A 16396-nucleotide genomic window follows, 5' to 3' on the forward strand; every position below is an offset into this window, starting at 1 on the left:
TTTCTACCCAGGATGCAAATCAACTAAAACTAACAGTTAATTTCAAGGAAGACTCCTAAAAAATTAAACATAGTGCCATTAATCTGATTTCCATGAATTCATCCTGCTGTATTTCAGAGTTGCTGCTTCTAGCTTCATACGGTAGATGACATTCAACAAAAATGAACTGACTTTTCTTTACATCTCATCAAGCTTTCATGTACTCTCTTACTGCTGATCGTTGGCCCCAGTATTGCAGCACTGGAGCAACCAGGCAGCAATCTGCTTACCTGGCTGGCAGCTGTAATCTTTGTGCATATGTCATAGCTCACGCAGAAATATGGATGACTATGTCTACACTGCCTACTCTATCTGCATAGTCAATCAGAGTCTGGGTGGTTTCTGACTCTTATGATTTCTGGCACTTCCCCCTCCTTTTCTTGTGGCTGTCCTGCAGAACAGGCTGCCTCTTTTGAGCCTTCTTCCTGCATCCCCTCAAGAGAAGCTTCTTCAGCCTTCACTAACTGGGTCAGCCTCTGCTTCCACTGTTCCCTGTGGGCTGCAGGAGTGACTGTTGTGGTTAGGGTTATGTCGCTGGATTAGCCACAGCATCCATTTGTATGTCCTTAGATCCAGACACTCTTTTGCTCCTTTCAGGGTGTTGGACACAGTCCTGGTTGGTGTGGGCCAGGGCCCAACACAACACCAAAAGTCTCTGTCTTTGGTGTAAGCGAGACATCCTTCCTTCAAGTGGTCTGGTGTTTCAACAGGATTCTGTGCTTGTTCAGATGTGAATTCTCAGGCCATCAGAGCTGAAAACTTCTGTAAGCATCTGCCCAGATTCTCCCACACACCTTGCTACCCAGGAATTTGCTGCCTCAGAGCACTTCCCTGTGTGTCATCTCCAACTAGTTGGTTACTGGAAGTCCCACAGAGATGTGAACTTGGATCACTGGATTCAGAGTCAGAGGGTAGCCTTGTAGGTTACTGATGAAAGAAGGCAGGTGTCCATTATCTGAGGGGATTAGTAGTGGTGGAGGTGGTCTACAGCAGCCTAGGCAGCAACTAGGTCTCCAAAGATCTGGATGATGTCCATTGCAAACGGGCCATGTGGCAGAGGTTAGTATAGTATGCGCCAGTGTAATATACCAACACCTGATGATGATGGACTGGACAGGTATCAGGGCATTAACTGTGGAGAAACTGTCCCACCAGCTCTGGCAATACAAAGAGAATCTCTCCCTGCAGCCCTGAGGGCCTGCATCTTGACTGTGGCTAGAATTTCCCACCAGGTTCAGTGGCTTGAAGAGAATATCTCTTCCTCCTTGCCCCAGCAGCCAGGGTCTCATCTATCAAGGGTGCTGAAGTAGGAGACAGTGCCTTAATGATGTATTGCTGTGTTACCACTTGTTTTTTAAAGTTGCAGGATGATGTTTTAGCTGATGGCATAAGCTGCAGGGTACATTTCTAGCCACCTGCTGGTTGCCCCCACTGTGGGAAGCACATAGCACTTGCCCTGGTGGTGGATTTGCAGTGGTGGTCTGATGTAATTGATCTGCTAGGCCTCCTCATATTGATAGCCCAGACACATCATCTTTTCCAGGGAGACTTAAGTCACTTGGCTCACTTGATTATGGCATGTTTCACATTTGTGGGTGGCCGGTGCAATAGCTTCAATTGTCAGATCCACACCTTGATCAAGAGCCCATCTGTATGTTGCATCTCTCCCTAGGTGTCCCTAGGAACATGTTTTATGGGCCCATTAAGCTTTACATTGCCAGTTCAGGTCCACCTGAGATGCTTTGTTTCTGGCAGCATGATCTATCTGCTCATTGTTTAGATGTTTGGTGGTACAGCTGTTTGGCATGTGAGTGTCTATATGATGTATATGCACATCGTGATGTAGACGTATTCTCAAAGTACATCTCACGTTACTTGTAAATGTGTATGGAATAAAGCATCCCTGTCTTACCCAACTCTTCTCCCCTTCTTTTTTTTTTTTGTTTTAATTTCTCTGTTTCTCTTTGTATTAATAAAATCTTGCTTCTTGAGTATTCATCAGCATTTCTTTTCCATATTTTTACAAAAATATCTGTGCGAAAGCACAGATGTCTGTACCTGTTACATTTTTCATTGCTATTTAGTCTTATCTTCACTCAAGCAAATGTGCTGAAAGGGTTTCTGAAGACATTGACAATGGAAGTGCAGTGGGAAAGCTGAAAGCCTAATCTGTGCCTTCCATAAGTATAAAAGTGATAAACAGTAAAAAATTGAACTCTAAAGAGTTCAACTGTCAGCTTTCAAAAAGACTGGTCAGACATTTCTCAGTGGATGCAGCGTAGTTTTGCAAATCAGGTTGATTTTAGGTGAGTAGCACATCTAAAATGGTTGCATTTAAAAAAAGTGTGTGTGTATATTGGTGTGTACAAATATATAAAAACTTCTGCTCCTAAAATTCTTTTTCCTTTGTAGTTGAAACTACTGCTACATTGCCTGGCAGAAGATGGATAACAGGTATGTGGGGGTTCTGTGTCGTTTTTTCCCCATTGTTCTTGTATTTTAGAAAGTGCATAGGAAGATTGCTCTGCTGTTACTTTTTAATTCATGGAAATAGTTAAGAATATGAAAATATCTGCAAGTTAATTGTCCATATCATCCTTGTGGCTTATTAGCATATTACATGGTGCAAGTAACATCAGTAATTTTCCAGAGAAAATGAAAATAAGGTCACTGAGGTGACTCCTATTCTCCTTTCATTGCAGAAACTATATTTATATTTATTGTTTGGAAAGGAGCTACTACTAGTTTTCAGTAAGGCGAGCAGAATAGTCTGAACAAGGAATCATGTGAATTATTAGCATTTCAGAAACTCCTTGTATACTATGTTTAACCAGAAAGAACTGGGTTTCCACAGAGACTTTTGGTATCACTGACTTAACTTTTCTACAACAGTATGAAAGGCTTTACAGTGTAATTAGTATATTGTAAGTAACATTATACAATGACTTTTGAATTCTGAGAGAAGTTGAAAAACTATTTTTTAAAATAGTGTATCATATTTGCAGCCAGCTATTCTTTAGATTATATTTCTGTGATAACTGTGACTTGACTTGTCCATGGCACTGTCAAAAAAACACTCAGTGAACGAAAGGGCTAACTTTGAAGTTGCTATGAACCAGGTATTGAATTTTCTAACTTCTTTTTGATCAAAATGACTGTAGCAACATCAAAGATTTAGTGGCCAATTTTTGCTGTATAAATAGTTGGCTGGTTCCTATCAAGATCAGAGGTTCAACGTTGAAATGAATTAGCTTTTTGTAATGCCGCCTTTTGCAGGACAAAAAAGAGACAGATATTTATAGGATAAATTTGAAATAGCAGGTCTTAGTGTTATTATGCAAAGCCTGAGAACAGTTCTTGATACTGTAGTTAGCCATCTTGTTATGTACGCTTGATTCCCATTCCCAGAATTAGCAAGACTTCCAGGGTAGGCATGCAGCTTTCAGATACAGTGTGGCACGTATCTTGGGTCAATGATTTTTGTTTTCGTAACATTATACAATGCTAACTGTCCAGTCCTTGTTGAAAAAAAATCATCATCAGTTAAATTCCGTTTGAATTAATAAAAATTGTAAATTTTTTTATCAGTGATTGTTACATCTGCCTTTTTTGAACACCTGGAAGTGTTCTTCTGATAAGCAGGTGTTGCCCTCTTCTGGTGAATGCAATAAACGCTTGATAATGCAAGGAAAGGCTGCTGTGGATGGCTATGCATGTGTCTGAAACTTCATTATGGTCTTTTTTCTCCCCTCTGTTTTTTTGGGGTTTGGTTTTTGGTTTTTTTTTTCGTCTGAAACAAAGATGCAAGTTCAGAAGAATCGGCTGCAACAGTCATTTCTGGTAAGAAAATCAGGACTTAACTGATTTTTGCAATGTTTCTTATTTGCTGTTAGGTAAATCTGCTTTTCTTTTACCTCAGGTAATGGAGAAAAGTTGTAACATAAATGAGTTCCAACATTTAATGTTCTCATTGTTGGGTTTTTTTTAAGAGAAAATTAATTTCTTCATTCTAATTTGTAATGAAATAGCTTACCTTGTAGGACCACTCATGGTTTGTGGCAGTGAAGCTTGGGGATGTAATAGGTGTGAGTTGCTTTTTGTCCAGTAACCTAAACGGTTAACAATTTGCAGAGATGTCAGAGGAGGAATACTGTAGTGGGAGAGCTCCCTTATATCTCCTGCTGCCCTAGCAGATGTGCTTATGTCATTTCATGCAGTGTGGTGTACTGCAAACACAGACACATGACTGTGATAACTCTGGGACCAGAGGTGATGAACATCGTTTATGAAAGCATTTTTAAAAAATGAAGAATGTAGACACACAGAAATAGCTGTGTGAAACCCAGTTGCTTTCTTGCTCTAATGTATACTGACATATTGTGCTCTGGAAAAAAGAAATAATACGGATACAGACATGTGCTTTTGTTCTTTTACAGACATAATCTTTCTCTATGAATGGTTCATCTTGGTTCCCTTGAATGGTTCAACTGCAGCCAATTCAATACTTGTTGTAGTTTATACCAAGCCAAATAATACAGATGAAATCAGTACCTAGTCTTCACTCTGATTCCTGATATTTTGGCTGCTTGTTAGTTGCCTTAGAAAACCGGTTGTCTTCAGGGTTGTTGCTGAAGAACCAAATATGCTTAGCTTTTATTCTGAGTTGAAATAAATATATCAGAAAGAAAAGCTCCCTTTCCATGTAATGAAGTAGATTGCTTTTTTTTTTCTTGATATGCAACTATCTTTATGTAGAGCCACCAACTTTTCTTTATTATACTTAAGATATTGCATCTACTAATGACTGATGCTTTTATTGAAGAAGTTTGGAAAGCATAATGTTCTTCTGTTATAAAGGTGCTGTGGCCCATTTTAAACAAGTCACTAAGTTGTCATTTTGGAGTGATATCAAGTGGTCCTCTTAACCACTTCGTAGTCCTGCACTAGCACCTAAAATATTCTTACTGAGGACATCCTTCCTGAGCAATCTTTAAATTTTCTTCTATTGTCTTAATGCAGTTTGGGTTTGTTTTTTTCCTTTTGATGTTACTGGGGAAAAAAATTGCATCCTCACTGTATTTTACTTATGTATGGTTACTGGCAAAAATGGCTTTTTTGGAGAGACAGTTTGCCAAACCCAGTGTGTCATCTCTGCTCATGCGTTGTGTGTGCAGGAAAAAGTCCTTGGGGCTGAGTAGTTATTGCTGTTGTATATGCCAAATTAATCTGCATCTTCTGAAAGAATGAAACCAATAAAAGCAACTTAACTGAATGAATTTGATTACCAGCTGTTTGTATTCAGATACTCAGATTTTTGATATAATGTAAACATTATTTCAAATATTAATTTTGAAATACTGTGAATGTTCTTGACGAGCACTGCAGTTCTTAAAATGGAATTTAGATAAATAACATTCAGTTCCTATTTAAAGTTTTGCATGCTTGATCTTTTTTCTCCAAAATTCATAGACATAAAATACTATATTAATAGGTTTTACGTCTTTTATTTTTTTTTCTTTCCAGAATCCTCTATTATTACCTTTATCACTTATCCTGTAATTCCTACAGGCAAGATTTTATTGATGTTTCTCTTATTTAGATTTAGTTACATTTAGATTCAGTTACATTTAGATTTTTAAAATTGCTATTTTGTTTTTATTCTTTCTACTGTTATTAATTTTTCTTTTTCAGATATGACTTCAGAGGAGACTACGCAAACTACAGGTGAGAATTAGCACAAAGAGAGTTAGGTTCTGGAGATGTTTGTTGCATTCGTGAAAGATTGCTTTTTTTGTTAATAACTGGGATTTGTTTAGTCCAAATTCTTTTCTTACATGATCTTAACATTTATATTTATCTCCAATTTGTATTTTAAGTCTGTATGGCTAGGGATTTGGAGCACATTGACACTGAGCTGTTAACTTTTCTTTTTTATTTAAAATACTACATTGTTTACCAAAGCCAAAACTGGACATATTTATTTTCAGAAAGTATGTAGTTTTTTGGTACATCTATAGATAGAATGTTTTCTATACTTTCTGATACTATTTAAAGTATTTCAAAGAACTAGAACGTACACCCCATTCCTTAAGGCATTTACGTGGTACAGTTTCTTGCAATGAGTTGCCAAATAGGATCAGTAAAGACTCAATCAAGACATACTACCCCTTTTTTTCCTGATGTTTACATCTGAAAAGAAGTAGGTTCATCCCATATCAGTATAGATTCTTACATGTCTGTGTATGACCTGGATACCCTGCTAGCCTTCATAGTGGATGGAGAGAAAGACATGTTTTTCAAACATGATTCACAGCTTAAAAGCACCACTTTCTCCACTGAATAACAGGGAGCCTGGCCTCTATGGGGACATGAACATCTGACTGGATGGATCTCGCTCTGAATGCTGCTTTTTCATTGCCTGTGCTGAAAGTAACTTAATTTCCTTGTAAATGGTCATGTGTTTATACTTCTGGGAAGACAGTGTCTTAAGCAGAAATTAGGAAACTTATTTTTGTGACATGTATTTCATAGACTTTTTAAGTTGAAATGTGAAAACTTAATTTTAAAACCTTTTTTTTCCTTCTTTTTAACAGAAGCTCTTAACATCACTGGTTATTACTCCACCATAACACCAGGTAAGATTTGTATATCACCACTGATCTTTTCTTATGCTCCTCAAAATGTAAGTGTGCGTGAGTTCAGGAAGTCTGCTCCCAAATATTTTTAAAAGGACTTTTTTTCTTGGTATTATGGTGTGTCATATTAGCAGTCTGCCTTACTTTGCATTGATCTCCAGTCTGGTAGAAGGTCTAATTCTGCAATGCTTGCCTAGATGGCCACATACAGAAGAGCCTGGTTGTTTTGTAAGTCAGAGCAGCAGGTTACCACAAAGATGTAAGAAACACAGTCTCAGGGACCATGTTTACTTTAAAAAAAATTAAAATCCTCATGCTTTTTAGTAGATTGAAGCAGACTGAATGCAGTCACAGTGTTCTCAGGGCAGATCCAGTCTATAGGAGCAGGCTGAATTTAATTTTTTTATTATCCATGTACAAGCCTGGTAGACCAATTAGAATGTATTTGCCTTGAATTAGTGCAAGTGGTAGAGGAACTGGCTTGGAGCCACACTGGCTGGTATAATTTGACTGTGTGAATGTGACCTGTAGAAAGTGCAGCTGTGTTATCTGATGATCTTTGGGGGCTGGAAGCTCTGCTGATTTTTGATCAGTCTTTTATCCTCCAAACTGCTTATCGATTTTGGTGGCATGCAGAGATCCTAAGCAAGACTAGGTGGCACACAAGTGGGTGCTCTGTAAAAAAAAAAAGAGGCTGATGCTATGTATTTTTGAGTCCTCCTGGATTTTTTCTTGGGTTTTTATAAGTGTTGTTATAAGTGTTATTCTTTATATAGTTAATAATTTTGGACAAATTCAGTTCTTTATGAACGTTAATTTATTTAAGGATTGTTTAAAAAAGTGCTGACACATTTTTCATAACTATTTCACTGACAACTTCCCAACAAAAGGGAAGGCAAATATGTTTAAATTGCTGTCTGAAAAAATAATATATTCCTAATAATTTTAATATTGTCACCAGCTCACAGTCTGTACCCTCTGATGGCTGTTTGTTGATGGTAATAAAATTGATGAAGCATCAAGCTATAACAGGCAAATTTTTATACCACAGAAAAAAAATCCCAACCAAACAATTACCATCTCATTTGGTACTAGCTAATGATAACAGCAGATAAAAGACCATTTGTTTTTCTGCTAATGGAGCCTGATCTCTCTGCTTAATTAAGGAAAGTTGTGCTGCCATGTTGTTTTTATAAACAAGTGTATATTGTATGAATAAGTTTTTGTCTTGGATGCAAATATCTTTCTGGTCCTTTATTTTGATTTTATACAACCGAGCCAGCTGTTTACAGTATCCTTAATTTGGGATCAGTGTTATTTGTCTGCAGTGTAGGTAAGGTAGTATTAAAAATATAGGAGCAGCCAAAAACTTGCTGTAACTAGCTAAAGACATGTTCAGCTAGATGAGAGTATATGTGTTTGCTCATCATAATTCTAGTTCTATCAGGTAGAACAGTTTTAGTTTCATGCTATCGTAAGTATCTATAGTAGGATCCTCAGAAGCACATAATTTGCTACCTAGTGATTAAATACTGTGATATTTGAAGGGCTTATTTATATATGTTGATTTCTGGTTTATTTGGATTTAAAAAAAAAAAAGATTGCTTGCATGTAGGTTTTCCATGGAAACTGTTACAGAAAATTTTTCAAAATTAATTAATCAAAATCAGCATGTTTCACTCAGTATTCAGAGTCTTGGAAAATGTCATGGTAAGTGCCCGAGAGAAGTGAAGCCTAGACAGTATGTGAAATATTGCTAAAAGGCAAGGACTTTTACCTTTAAAACACTGAAATGATTGTAAAATATGTACGTTTGTTAGTACTGGGTTTAAGTCCAACTTTTTACTCACTAAATTATTTTTTTCCCCAAAGAAGCTATAGCGGGAGAAACTATTTTGTGCAACATAACACCTGTCTGTAATTTTTCAGGTCAGTAGTTTTCTTTTTCCTTTTTTTCTTATTAAAAAAATGTCCCAACTATTTTCTATTCGGAGTAATAAGGCAACTTTTAGTTGCTATGTAAAAGCATATCAGGTTTTTTTCTAATTTAGATTTTATACAACTTCTTTGAAAAAACAAGAAACTAGTATGCTATTGTAGACATTGTTTGCCATATTTGGCCTAACTCTGTATCAGGAATAGAAGTTGAAATAGTGTTTAGGTGACTAATTGTAAAAGCCTGTGTGTATTTTAAAAGTGTGATGTGACAAAACAGGCAAACAAAGGAAAATGGAAAGGGCAGTGGCGTTCCCTTTACGTGTGTTAGCAAAAACCTAGTAAAAGAAGATTTTGTTGATACATGTTGCTGCCTTCCAAAATACTTTGATAAATGGCTTCTGTGAGAAATACCTAGGAAAATGAAGTCACTTCTGCCAAGTAGCCATATGCTGGGTACTTCATAGAGTAAAAAGAGTATCTGCTCCCCACTGCCCAAAAGTTTCCCTACTGGTTGACACAGTAAACTACTAGATGATTTGGGTGATGTAATGTATGCATTCCTGTACAGGTCTTTCTCTATACCCTGCACTTGAATTTGTGGCTGCAGGAAGAGAAATGTCATAGAAGTTACTTTTTGTCTCCAAGATGGGCCTACCAGTTCTCAAGGACTGTTGAATGATGCTTTGAATTATGGTATTCTGAAAGTTCTTAAATTCATGAGGGAATAATTTTCACAGTATCACTTTGCCTTTATCCACACATTTTGTTCTTGTTGCGGGAGTTGGAGTTGCAGTAATAGTAATGTGCAGTACAGTTTTTCTGTTTTGGGGGAAACCCAACCAACCAAAAAAAAAAAATAGAAGGAATTTAGAAACAGCAAGCAAAAATAAGTATACAGATAATAATGAAGTTATTGGACTAATTCATTTGTGGAAATAGTAAGTGAAGAAATGGAAGAACAATTGCAAAACCAATGAAATATTAGAAAAGCTAGCATAAGTGTTCTTATTTCCCTTCTATTTTAAAACAACATAGTGAATTTTTAAATTCTCAAATAATTTTACGTCATGCCATTCTCCATTGATTTTCTTAACTTTTTTGTCTTTTGGTTTTAGTGTTCTATGTGGGCAAGGTAAAACTTCAGGCAAGCGAAGAAGGTAACACATCACTAAATGTAGAAATAGTAAGTGCTCTGTCTTTTAAAACTTTATTGTAAGGAAAGCTGAAATGAGTTTCTTGGTCTACAATTAACATGCTGATATCCTGACATGATTTTTTTATATAGTTTTATTTTATTTCAAATACAGTTTGCAGGACAAGTTAGTATTTGCAGTGGATGGATCTACTCTCTCTCTTACTGCTTTGCCGCTAAATTTTAGAATTTCAACTAAGTAAACTTCCTGCAGTAAGGGCCTGTATTCTCTATATAGTCACTGAAAGGAGGGGGAAGCGCTGGGAAGTCTGGAGAGAGGAACTGTCTAATTAAAGAATCTACATTTAGGCATACAGGATATTCCTTTGGAGATTAATTTAGGCACTTTACTTTAGAAGGTGAGCATCATTAGATGGCAACAATGTGGGCCTAAATTAAGTTGGATTGCATCCTGGAATAATTCATGTTGAGAGTATCATTCTATGTTTTTTGGCATGTGGTATATCAGTTATTAATTTTGCAATAGGCCTATGTGACATGAGTGTGTCCACTTATACCACACAACAGTTTTAAGAGAATGGTATGCAAAACAATGGCCGTATAGATTATTCAATATTGAGGTAATACTATGACGATTAGAATGTTTAGTTGTCATAGATGCAAAGCTTAAGGGAGGGAAAAGACATTAGCTTGTAAAGGACCTTGTGTCTTTCTCCTGCACAACCCTGTCTGCCCTCAGTCTGAGATTTCACATGCCAATCTTTGCAAGCTTGAAAGGAGTAAAGTCACCGCAGAGAACTACTGAACAGGTGCACATAGAGCACCGAGTTTGGTAGAGGGTAGACAGCTGGCAAAAGCCACCTCTGCATTGTGTTGCATTTCAGTGGTGATAATGCCTACTGAAACCATCCTAGTATATTAATGTTATGCTTACAGCTACTAGAAAAATGGGTTTCCTGTCTCTTGAGACACTTTTACTTTTTAGCACAATATTTCTTAGGTAATGTCAATACCATATATGTTAGATAACGTTTTCATCATGGTACTTGCTGCTTGCATGAAATGTAAAAATAACCAGTAATGGCGGCAACCAGAAGAACATCAGAATGCAGATCTATAAAGGGCCTTTAGATAAACCTTAGTGTATCTACCAGCCCTAAGGCTAGGTATTCATATCATTCTTAACATGTCTTTCACCTCAGTTCTTGACTTCTTACTCCCAGGATTCAATGTTGTCTCTACCTTACACCTATTACGGAGCTTGTCCCATTGCTGCACTTAAAAGTTTGTTTGGAGTCTGGTCCTAGCTCTCTTTGTTGCAAACTAAGCCAAATTCCTCTTTTTCCAACAGGAGATATGGTGAGGTCACTATCCTTTTGCCCATATCTTTCACAAATCAGATCCTGTATTCAGTCTATACTAGATTGAGCCAATGTCTTCCATAAGTTGTGAAAACAATGTCATGGTAAATATTTTTTGAAGGGTATTCATGAGAAAATGTGCTTATCTTTGGAATTTCAGACTGTTAAAATGTGTGAAATTAACATGTTTCTTTTAAGGCTAAAAATTAGTGGTTTTACTACAGCTATGGAATCTTTGTTTTTAACAGATTAATAACATAACCACCAACAATCAAGTTACGAAAGTAATTGCAATTCCAGCACCTACCCCACAAGAACTGAGGTAACTAGTTTTGAATAAGGATTGAAATTCCTGTTATATTTGAAAAAGATAGTGAGACCTTCCACGTGGTTAGCAGACTCTCTTATCCCTGCATTTTATAAATTAAAATTTTGAGGCATTGTAAGTTACTTCCTTTAACATAAAGTTCATATTGGTTAGAATAGCCTTAGTTTTGTTTTATGTACCACTGGAGTTTATTTAAGAACTGATAGACTTGTTGGTTTTCTTTTAGGTCCTTCAGTTTCCCTGGGGCTCATCAAGGCCCAAAGGCCTTGTCGTTTATATGCCAGTGATCTTAATAGTAGTAATAATAATAATAATACCTGAGGACATGAGCTGTGGATTGTTGAGAATGCCAGTCTGGCTGCTGCTCTTCGTGAATATTTTTTTTATATAATTTCAGGGGTTCAGTCTGTTTCTTAGGAATTACTAAGAAAACTTGCATAGCTGCATGGTTTTTAATACATATTGTCATAGTCATACCCATATTTTTATTTTGGTGTAGTTTCTTCTTTATAAGGGGAGATTTGAATGAGTGAATATTTACTGCTATTTCCAAAACTTGCCCTGAAAATCAAAAAGATGTAATTGGCCAACAGGTCTTGTTTGTAGAAGAAATCCGTATTTCTTACTCAATTTTATTTCTGTACATTTGAGTATAAACTTAAAATTCCGTTCCAAATGTTTGGTTGCCAAAAGTCAACATTGAGATTGATCTGTTGCTCTTTAAATAACTTAAAGAAGTGGAGTAATGTTAACAGAGGTTTAAACTTAGTTTTTTGAGTGACTAATAAAACGCAACTTCTAAAATGTTCAATCCTTTAAAAAGCAGTTTTACAATATTAGAACTGGCATGATTTTTAAAAATCACTGATCAACTGGAAATATTTTTTCCCCAGTAATTGCTTGGGGTTTTTTATTAACTGTTGTAATTGTCTTTAGAAGTGTTGCTAGAAAGCCTCCATAATGGTAACTTTTTCTTTTAAAGAATTGCAGAGTTCAACAAAACCTTGCAAGCAATAAGTGAGGTAAGGTTACTAATTCTTGTTACTGCTTGGAAATGTTCTTTCCAACTTATTTCTGATAATATCATTATCTAACAGTCCCATTTTCTCCTGATAAAAAAATTTCTTTCTATTTTCACTTGTCATTACAGTCCTCTGTTATGGAATGCAGTGCAGAAAACCAGAGGTTTGTTCTTGTTTTTTTAAATGCTCCTATATTGTCTTGTGATAAATTAAATATGAATGGCTATATAACAGAAGAAAACCAATCTTTTTAGGAAGTTTGAGAAACAGACTGGAGAAATGTATTTAGACTGCCAGAAATTCTGATCTCATTATTATCTTAGCATTAGTGATTTTTTTAAAGATTTTTTTAGATTTTTTTTTAACCAAACTGTAATGCTTTTTATTAATCTTCTGGTCAAGTACAGGGCTGCCTGCTCTATTTCTTCCGCATCTTTGTATTAGCTGAGTCACACAGCAACTTAACCACTATGGGATTTGATACCAGACCACCAAATGTCCAGAATTTGTGATTACAATGCAGTCTTTATGAGGGAATTGCTTCAGACATCCCAAGCTGCTGTTTTTCAGCTTGGGAAACCAGCCATCCTCAGGGCAGGGGAAGCCTCAGAAGGTTACCAGTTCAGATGCCATGGTGTATCAGAATGGCAGGGCAGCTCCACAGAGGTGATCCTGGAAACCCTGAAATGTAGTTAATGTCTGCCAAAGGACCACTAAATTGCTGGTCCTTTAAACTGATCAGCTTGGAAACACTATATGCTAATAAAGACAAAATGTGTAACTTCATTTCCCTAGATACTTGAATTTGGGGTTTGTCTTCCTGGGTAAGGGTGAAAGAGAAGTTTAAAACACTCAAATAGTAATAGACAGTCAGATCACACCTTCATGTCATATACTGGCAGTAATTAGGCTACTCTTTTCATTCTTGTTAGTTGGAAACAAGCTTCACTTCATCTTTTATGTGTTGCCTTTTCTTTGACCTATATGTTTGAGTTTGAACACTAATACTTACTATAGGTTTGCTAGTTTAGGCAGGGTTTCAAGTGATCAGTCTATAATAGTACGTGTGTAGTTATACGCTTGAGTGGGTCATTAGTCTAAAGTGAGGACACTGGCTTTCCCCAGGTGATAGAGTTCTGATATACACTGACATAGCCACCTAGAACACTTGCTAGTTCTTCTCTGGAGTTTCTTCAGAGTAGCAGTGGAGATTACATTATTATCTTAACAAAATTATCGAATCTTCAATGGCTAATATTAATTAGGGAGGACCCCATTCAAGAATTAACAGTGTCTATAGAGAAAAGAGAAAATAAGCTGCCACAAACTGATGTTTTACTCTTCTATTTAGTATTTTATGTGCATAAAAAATATCCCCAAATCTGAAAGAGCCTAGGAAAAATATGCTTTCACAATTAGCATTTGTGCTAATGTTCTTTCACTTAGCATGTGATAATGTGTTGCAAAGGTGAGGCAGATCTGTTTCTCAAGTCTAAAGTTTTTTCTTCTCATTATAGTCTACACTGCAGTTTTATAATGAAGTTGGCTGAGAGAGAGAACATAAGCAGTTTAAAAGACAAAGCAGAAATAAGCCAACTTGGTAAGTTATGCTTTAAACACATTCTCATCACAGTTACCCCTTCAGATTAAATTTCCTTTCTTTATACTTGACCTCCAAGTAGCTAAAAGAAAAGATTATTATTTATTTTTAGATAAAAATAATTTTTTGTTGAACAGTGTAAATACATCAAAAATGCAGCCTTCTGGGTTTTTTTTGGGGGGGAGATAGAAATATTTAAAAAAAAAATCGGTATAAAATTGCTGAGTAAATTAATAAAGTGGACTGTGAAAGGATTAGGTGTAAAATTACTTGAGAACTTAAATGTGTTACTGAAAAGGTGATCTGAATTGAAAAGTTTATAAAGTACCCAAGCTTTCTTAGTGATATTGTGACAGTATGGAGTGGTGATTCTTACCATTTGTCTCTTTGTTTCAAAGATGTATCTTTGCATTTTGTTGGGGGTTTTTTTCCAAAGACAAAAAGAGAAATCTGTGCTTGTGAGACATTGAGCAAAAATCTGTAGGTATTATAGTGTTCTGACTGGTCAAGATCTATTTTGCAAATGTAAATTCAGAAGAAAACTCAAAATCAAATATGCAATATGCGCTATTGCTTACAAAACATAAAACACATGTTTATTTGAATATCCTACTTAACAGTATTAGCAATTTTTATACTTCAAGATAAACTAGATGAATGCTTATTTGTCAGAACGGTGCTGTTGTTCATCACTGAAGTATTGTTCCTTGACTGCTGAAGAATTACACACATAGTAAGTGTAAATACAAAATGTGACTTGTTTATTTCCTGAATTTTCTAATGCATTAATAGATTCAACTTCCATGTTGTAGTGTAATAGCTAGGAAGGACTCCACTAGAACAACCTGACAGACATTGCTGTATATAGCTGCCTGCTTGTTCCTCCCTCTTCCTCTCCCATCCCTTCTCTTCCTTCTCTTCCCCTTCTCCCTCCCCCCCCCTCCGCCTTTTTTTTTTTTTTTTCCTTTTTTTAACCTCCTGATGCAGAAAGCTGTTGTGTTCAGGATCAGGTCACTTCCAGAACAGGCAGCAAAGGCAGTAGTAGTATAGGACTCGCTAGTTAATGGCTACAGCAAAATAAAATAGCAGAACACTCAAAATGTTGCGGAATTCATGAAATATCCAATCAGATTGATTTTACAGTACAGATTATTAGTATTATGTCCATATCATTCATATATATTCCTCTGTTATTACTCACTTTAATTACAATATAAACAATGTTAAATTTAACATGCATCTCTGTGCTTTTTGGTTTTTTTACAGTACTATACAAATGCCACCTGATTCTATATGGGTTCATTTGCCTCGTTCTTCTCTCCCTAAAAAGATTTCCCCCAAATCTAATACTCTTTTTTCCCCTACAATGATTACTACCAAACAAAGCCCCATAATTAGACCACTGATCCCACCATTCACGGAGATTTCTTTTTCTGAAACTCTCTCCACATCTCCCACTACAGATGCTCTCTCTGAAACTTCTGCTGCATCTACTGCTGAAACTTCTGAGTTTTCCACCAGTGTTACCACTACACTTCCCTCTTCTGAGTCTCTTGCAGAACCTACTGTGCCAACTTTTCCTTCCATAGCTTCTTATAAATCTGTTGCTATTTCCACACCTGCAACAAAATCTTTCACTAATGCTGCTTTCTCAGTTAAATCTGAGGCTGCATATCTTAGCAAGCCTATTACAATTTCTCCTTCTGTAGGTTTCACTAAACATTCTGCAGTTTCCTCTTCAGAGCTTCCCCCCAAACCTTCAACAGCAATTCCTCACTTTGAGGCTACCACCAAATCTGTTGCACAAATTCATCCTGCTACAGATTCGACCCAACGTGGTCCTGCTAACAAAAATGTTACTACAGCACCCATTCTTCCCCTTACTCCATTCACAATAACTTTGACCCCTACTATTAGTCCTATCAACCATTCTGTCTCAGCTTCTCATCCTCATTCTACTGCTGATGGCCATGGTAGCCTGCCTAATGGAAGCACAGGTAAATATGACATTTTTTTTTTGAATGCCATATACTGAATTTGCTTTTGAACTTTATTAAACAAGGTTATATTTCTGAACTGTGACCTTCCAGTTACTGTGAAAAACCTGAGACAACTCTCATGAGGTATATACTTGTTCTAAAATACATTCTGATGCCTTTAGCCATGATGAGCGATACCTCACTCTACAAATTGATTGGTAACTGTGATAGATAGGTACTGTGCTGAGTTCCCAGCAGGTACCTTTGGCAGAAAAAATTAAGTCACAGAGCCAGGTAGCTATGTTTTTTTTACGAAGCTAGTATTTAAACTATTGCAAGTC

At 36.4% G+C, this 16396-nt stretch overlaps 1 protein-coding gene across 3 annotated transcripts in view; it reads left to right on the forward strand.

Moving 5' to 3' along the window:
* ADGRG2 (adhesion G protein-coupled receptor G2) overlaps positions 1-16396 on the forward strand; it is a 60602-nt gene that overhangs the window by 27460 nt on the left and 16746 nt on the right. For all 3 annotated transcript variants that reach the window (XM_037377961.1, XM_037377959.1, XM_037377960.1), the window contains exons 4-15: positions 2452-2493; positions 3841-3879; positions 5731-5763; positions 6633-6674; positions 8547-8603; positions 9728-9795; positions 11375-11448; positions 12437-12476; positions 12605-12639; positions 13994-14076; positions 14749-14809; positions 15343-16073. In XM_037377961.1, coding sequence (XP_037233858.1) covers positions 2452-2493; positions 3841-3879; positions 5731-5763; positions 6633-6674; positions 8547-8603; positions 9728-9795; positions 11375-11448; positions 12437-12476; positions 12605-12639; positions 13994-14076; positions 14749-14809; positions 15343-16073 — 1305 coding nt within the window. The remainder of the gene's footprint in view (positions 1-2451; positions 2494-3840; positions 3880-5730; positions 5764-6632; positions 6675-8546; positions 8604-9727; positions 9796-11374; positions 11449-12436; positions 12477-12604; positions 12640-13993; positions 14077-14748; positions 14810-15342; positions 16074-16396) is intronic.

This window comes from Falco rusticolus, chromosome 2, assembly GCF_015220075.1.
Source record: "Falco rusticolus isolate bFalRus1 chromosome 2, bFalRus1.pri, whole genome shotgun sequence".
Lineage (NCBI taxonomy): Eukaryota > Metazoa > Chordata > Aves > Falconiformes > Falconidae > Falco > Falco rusticolus.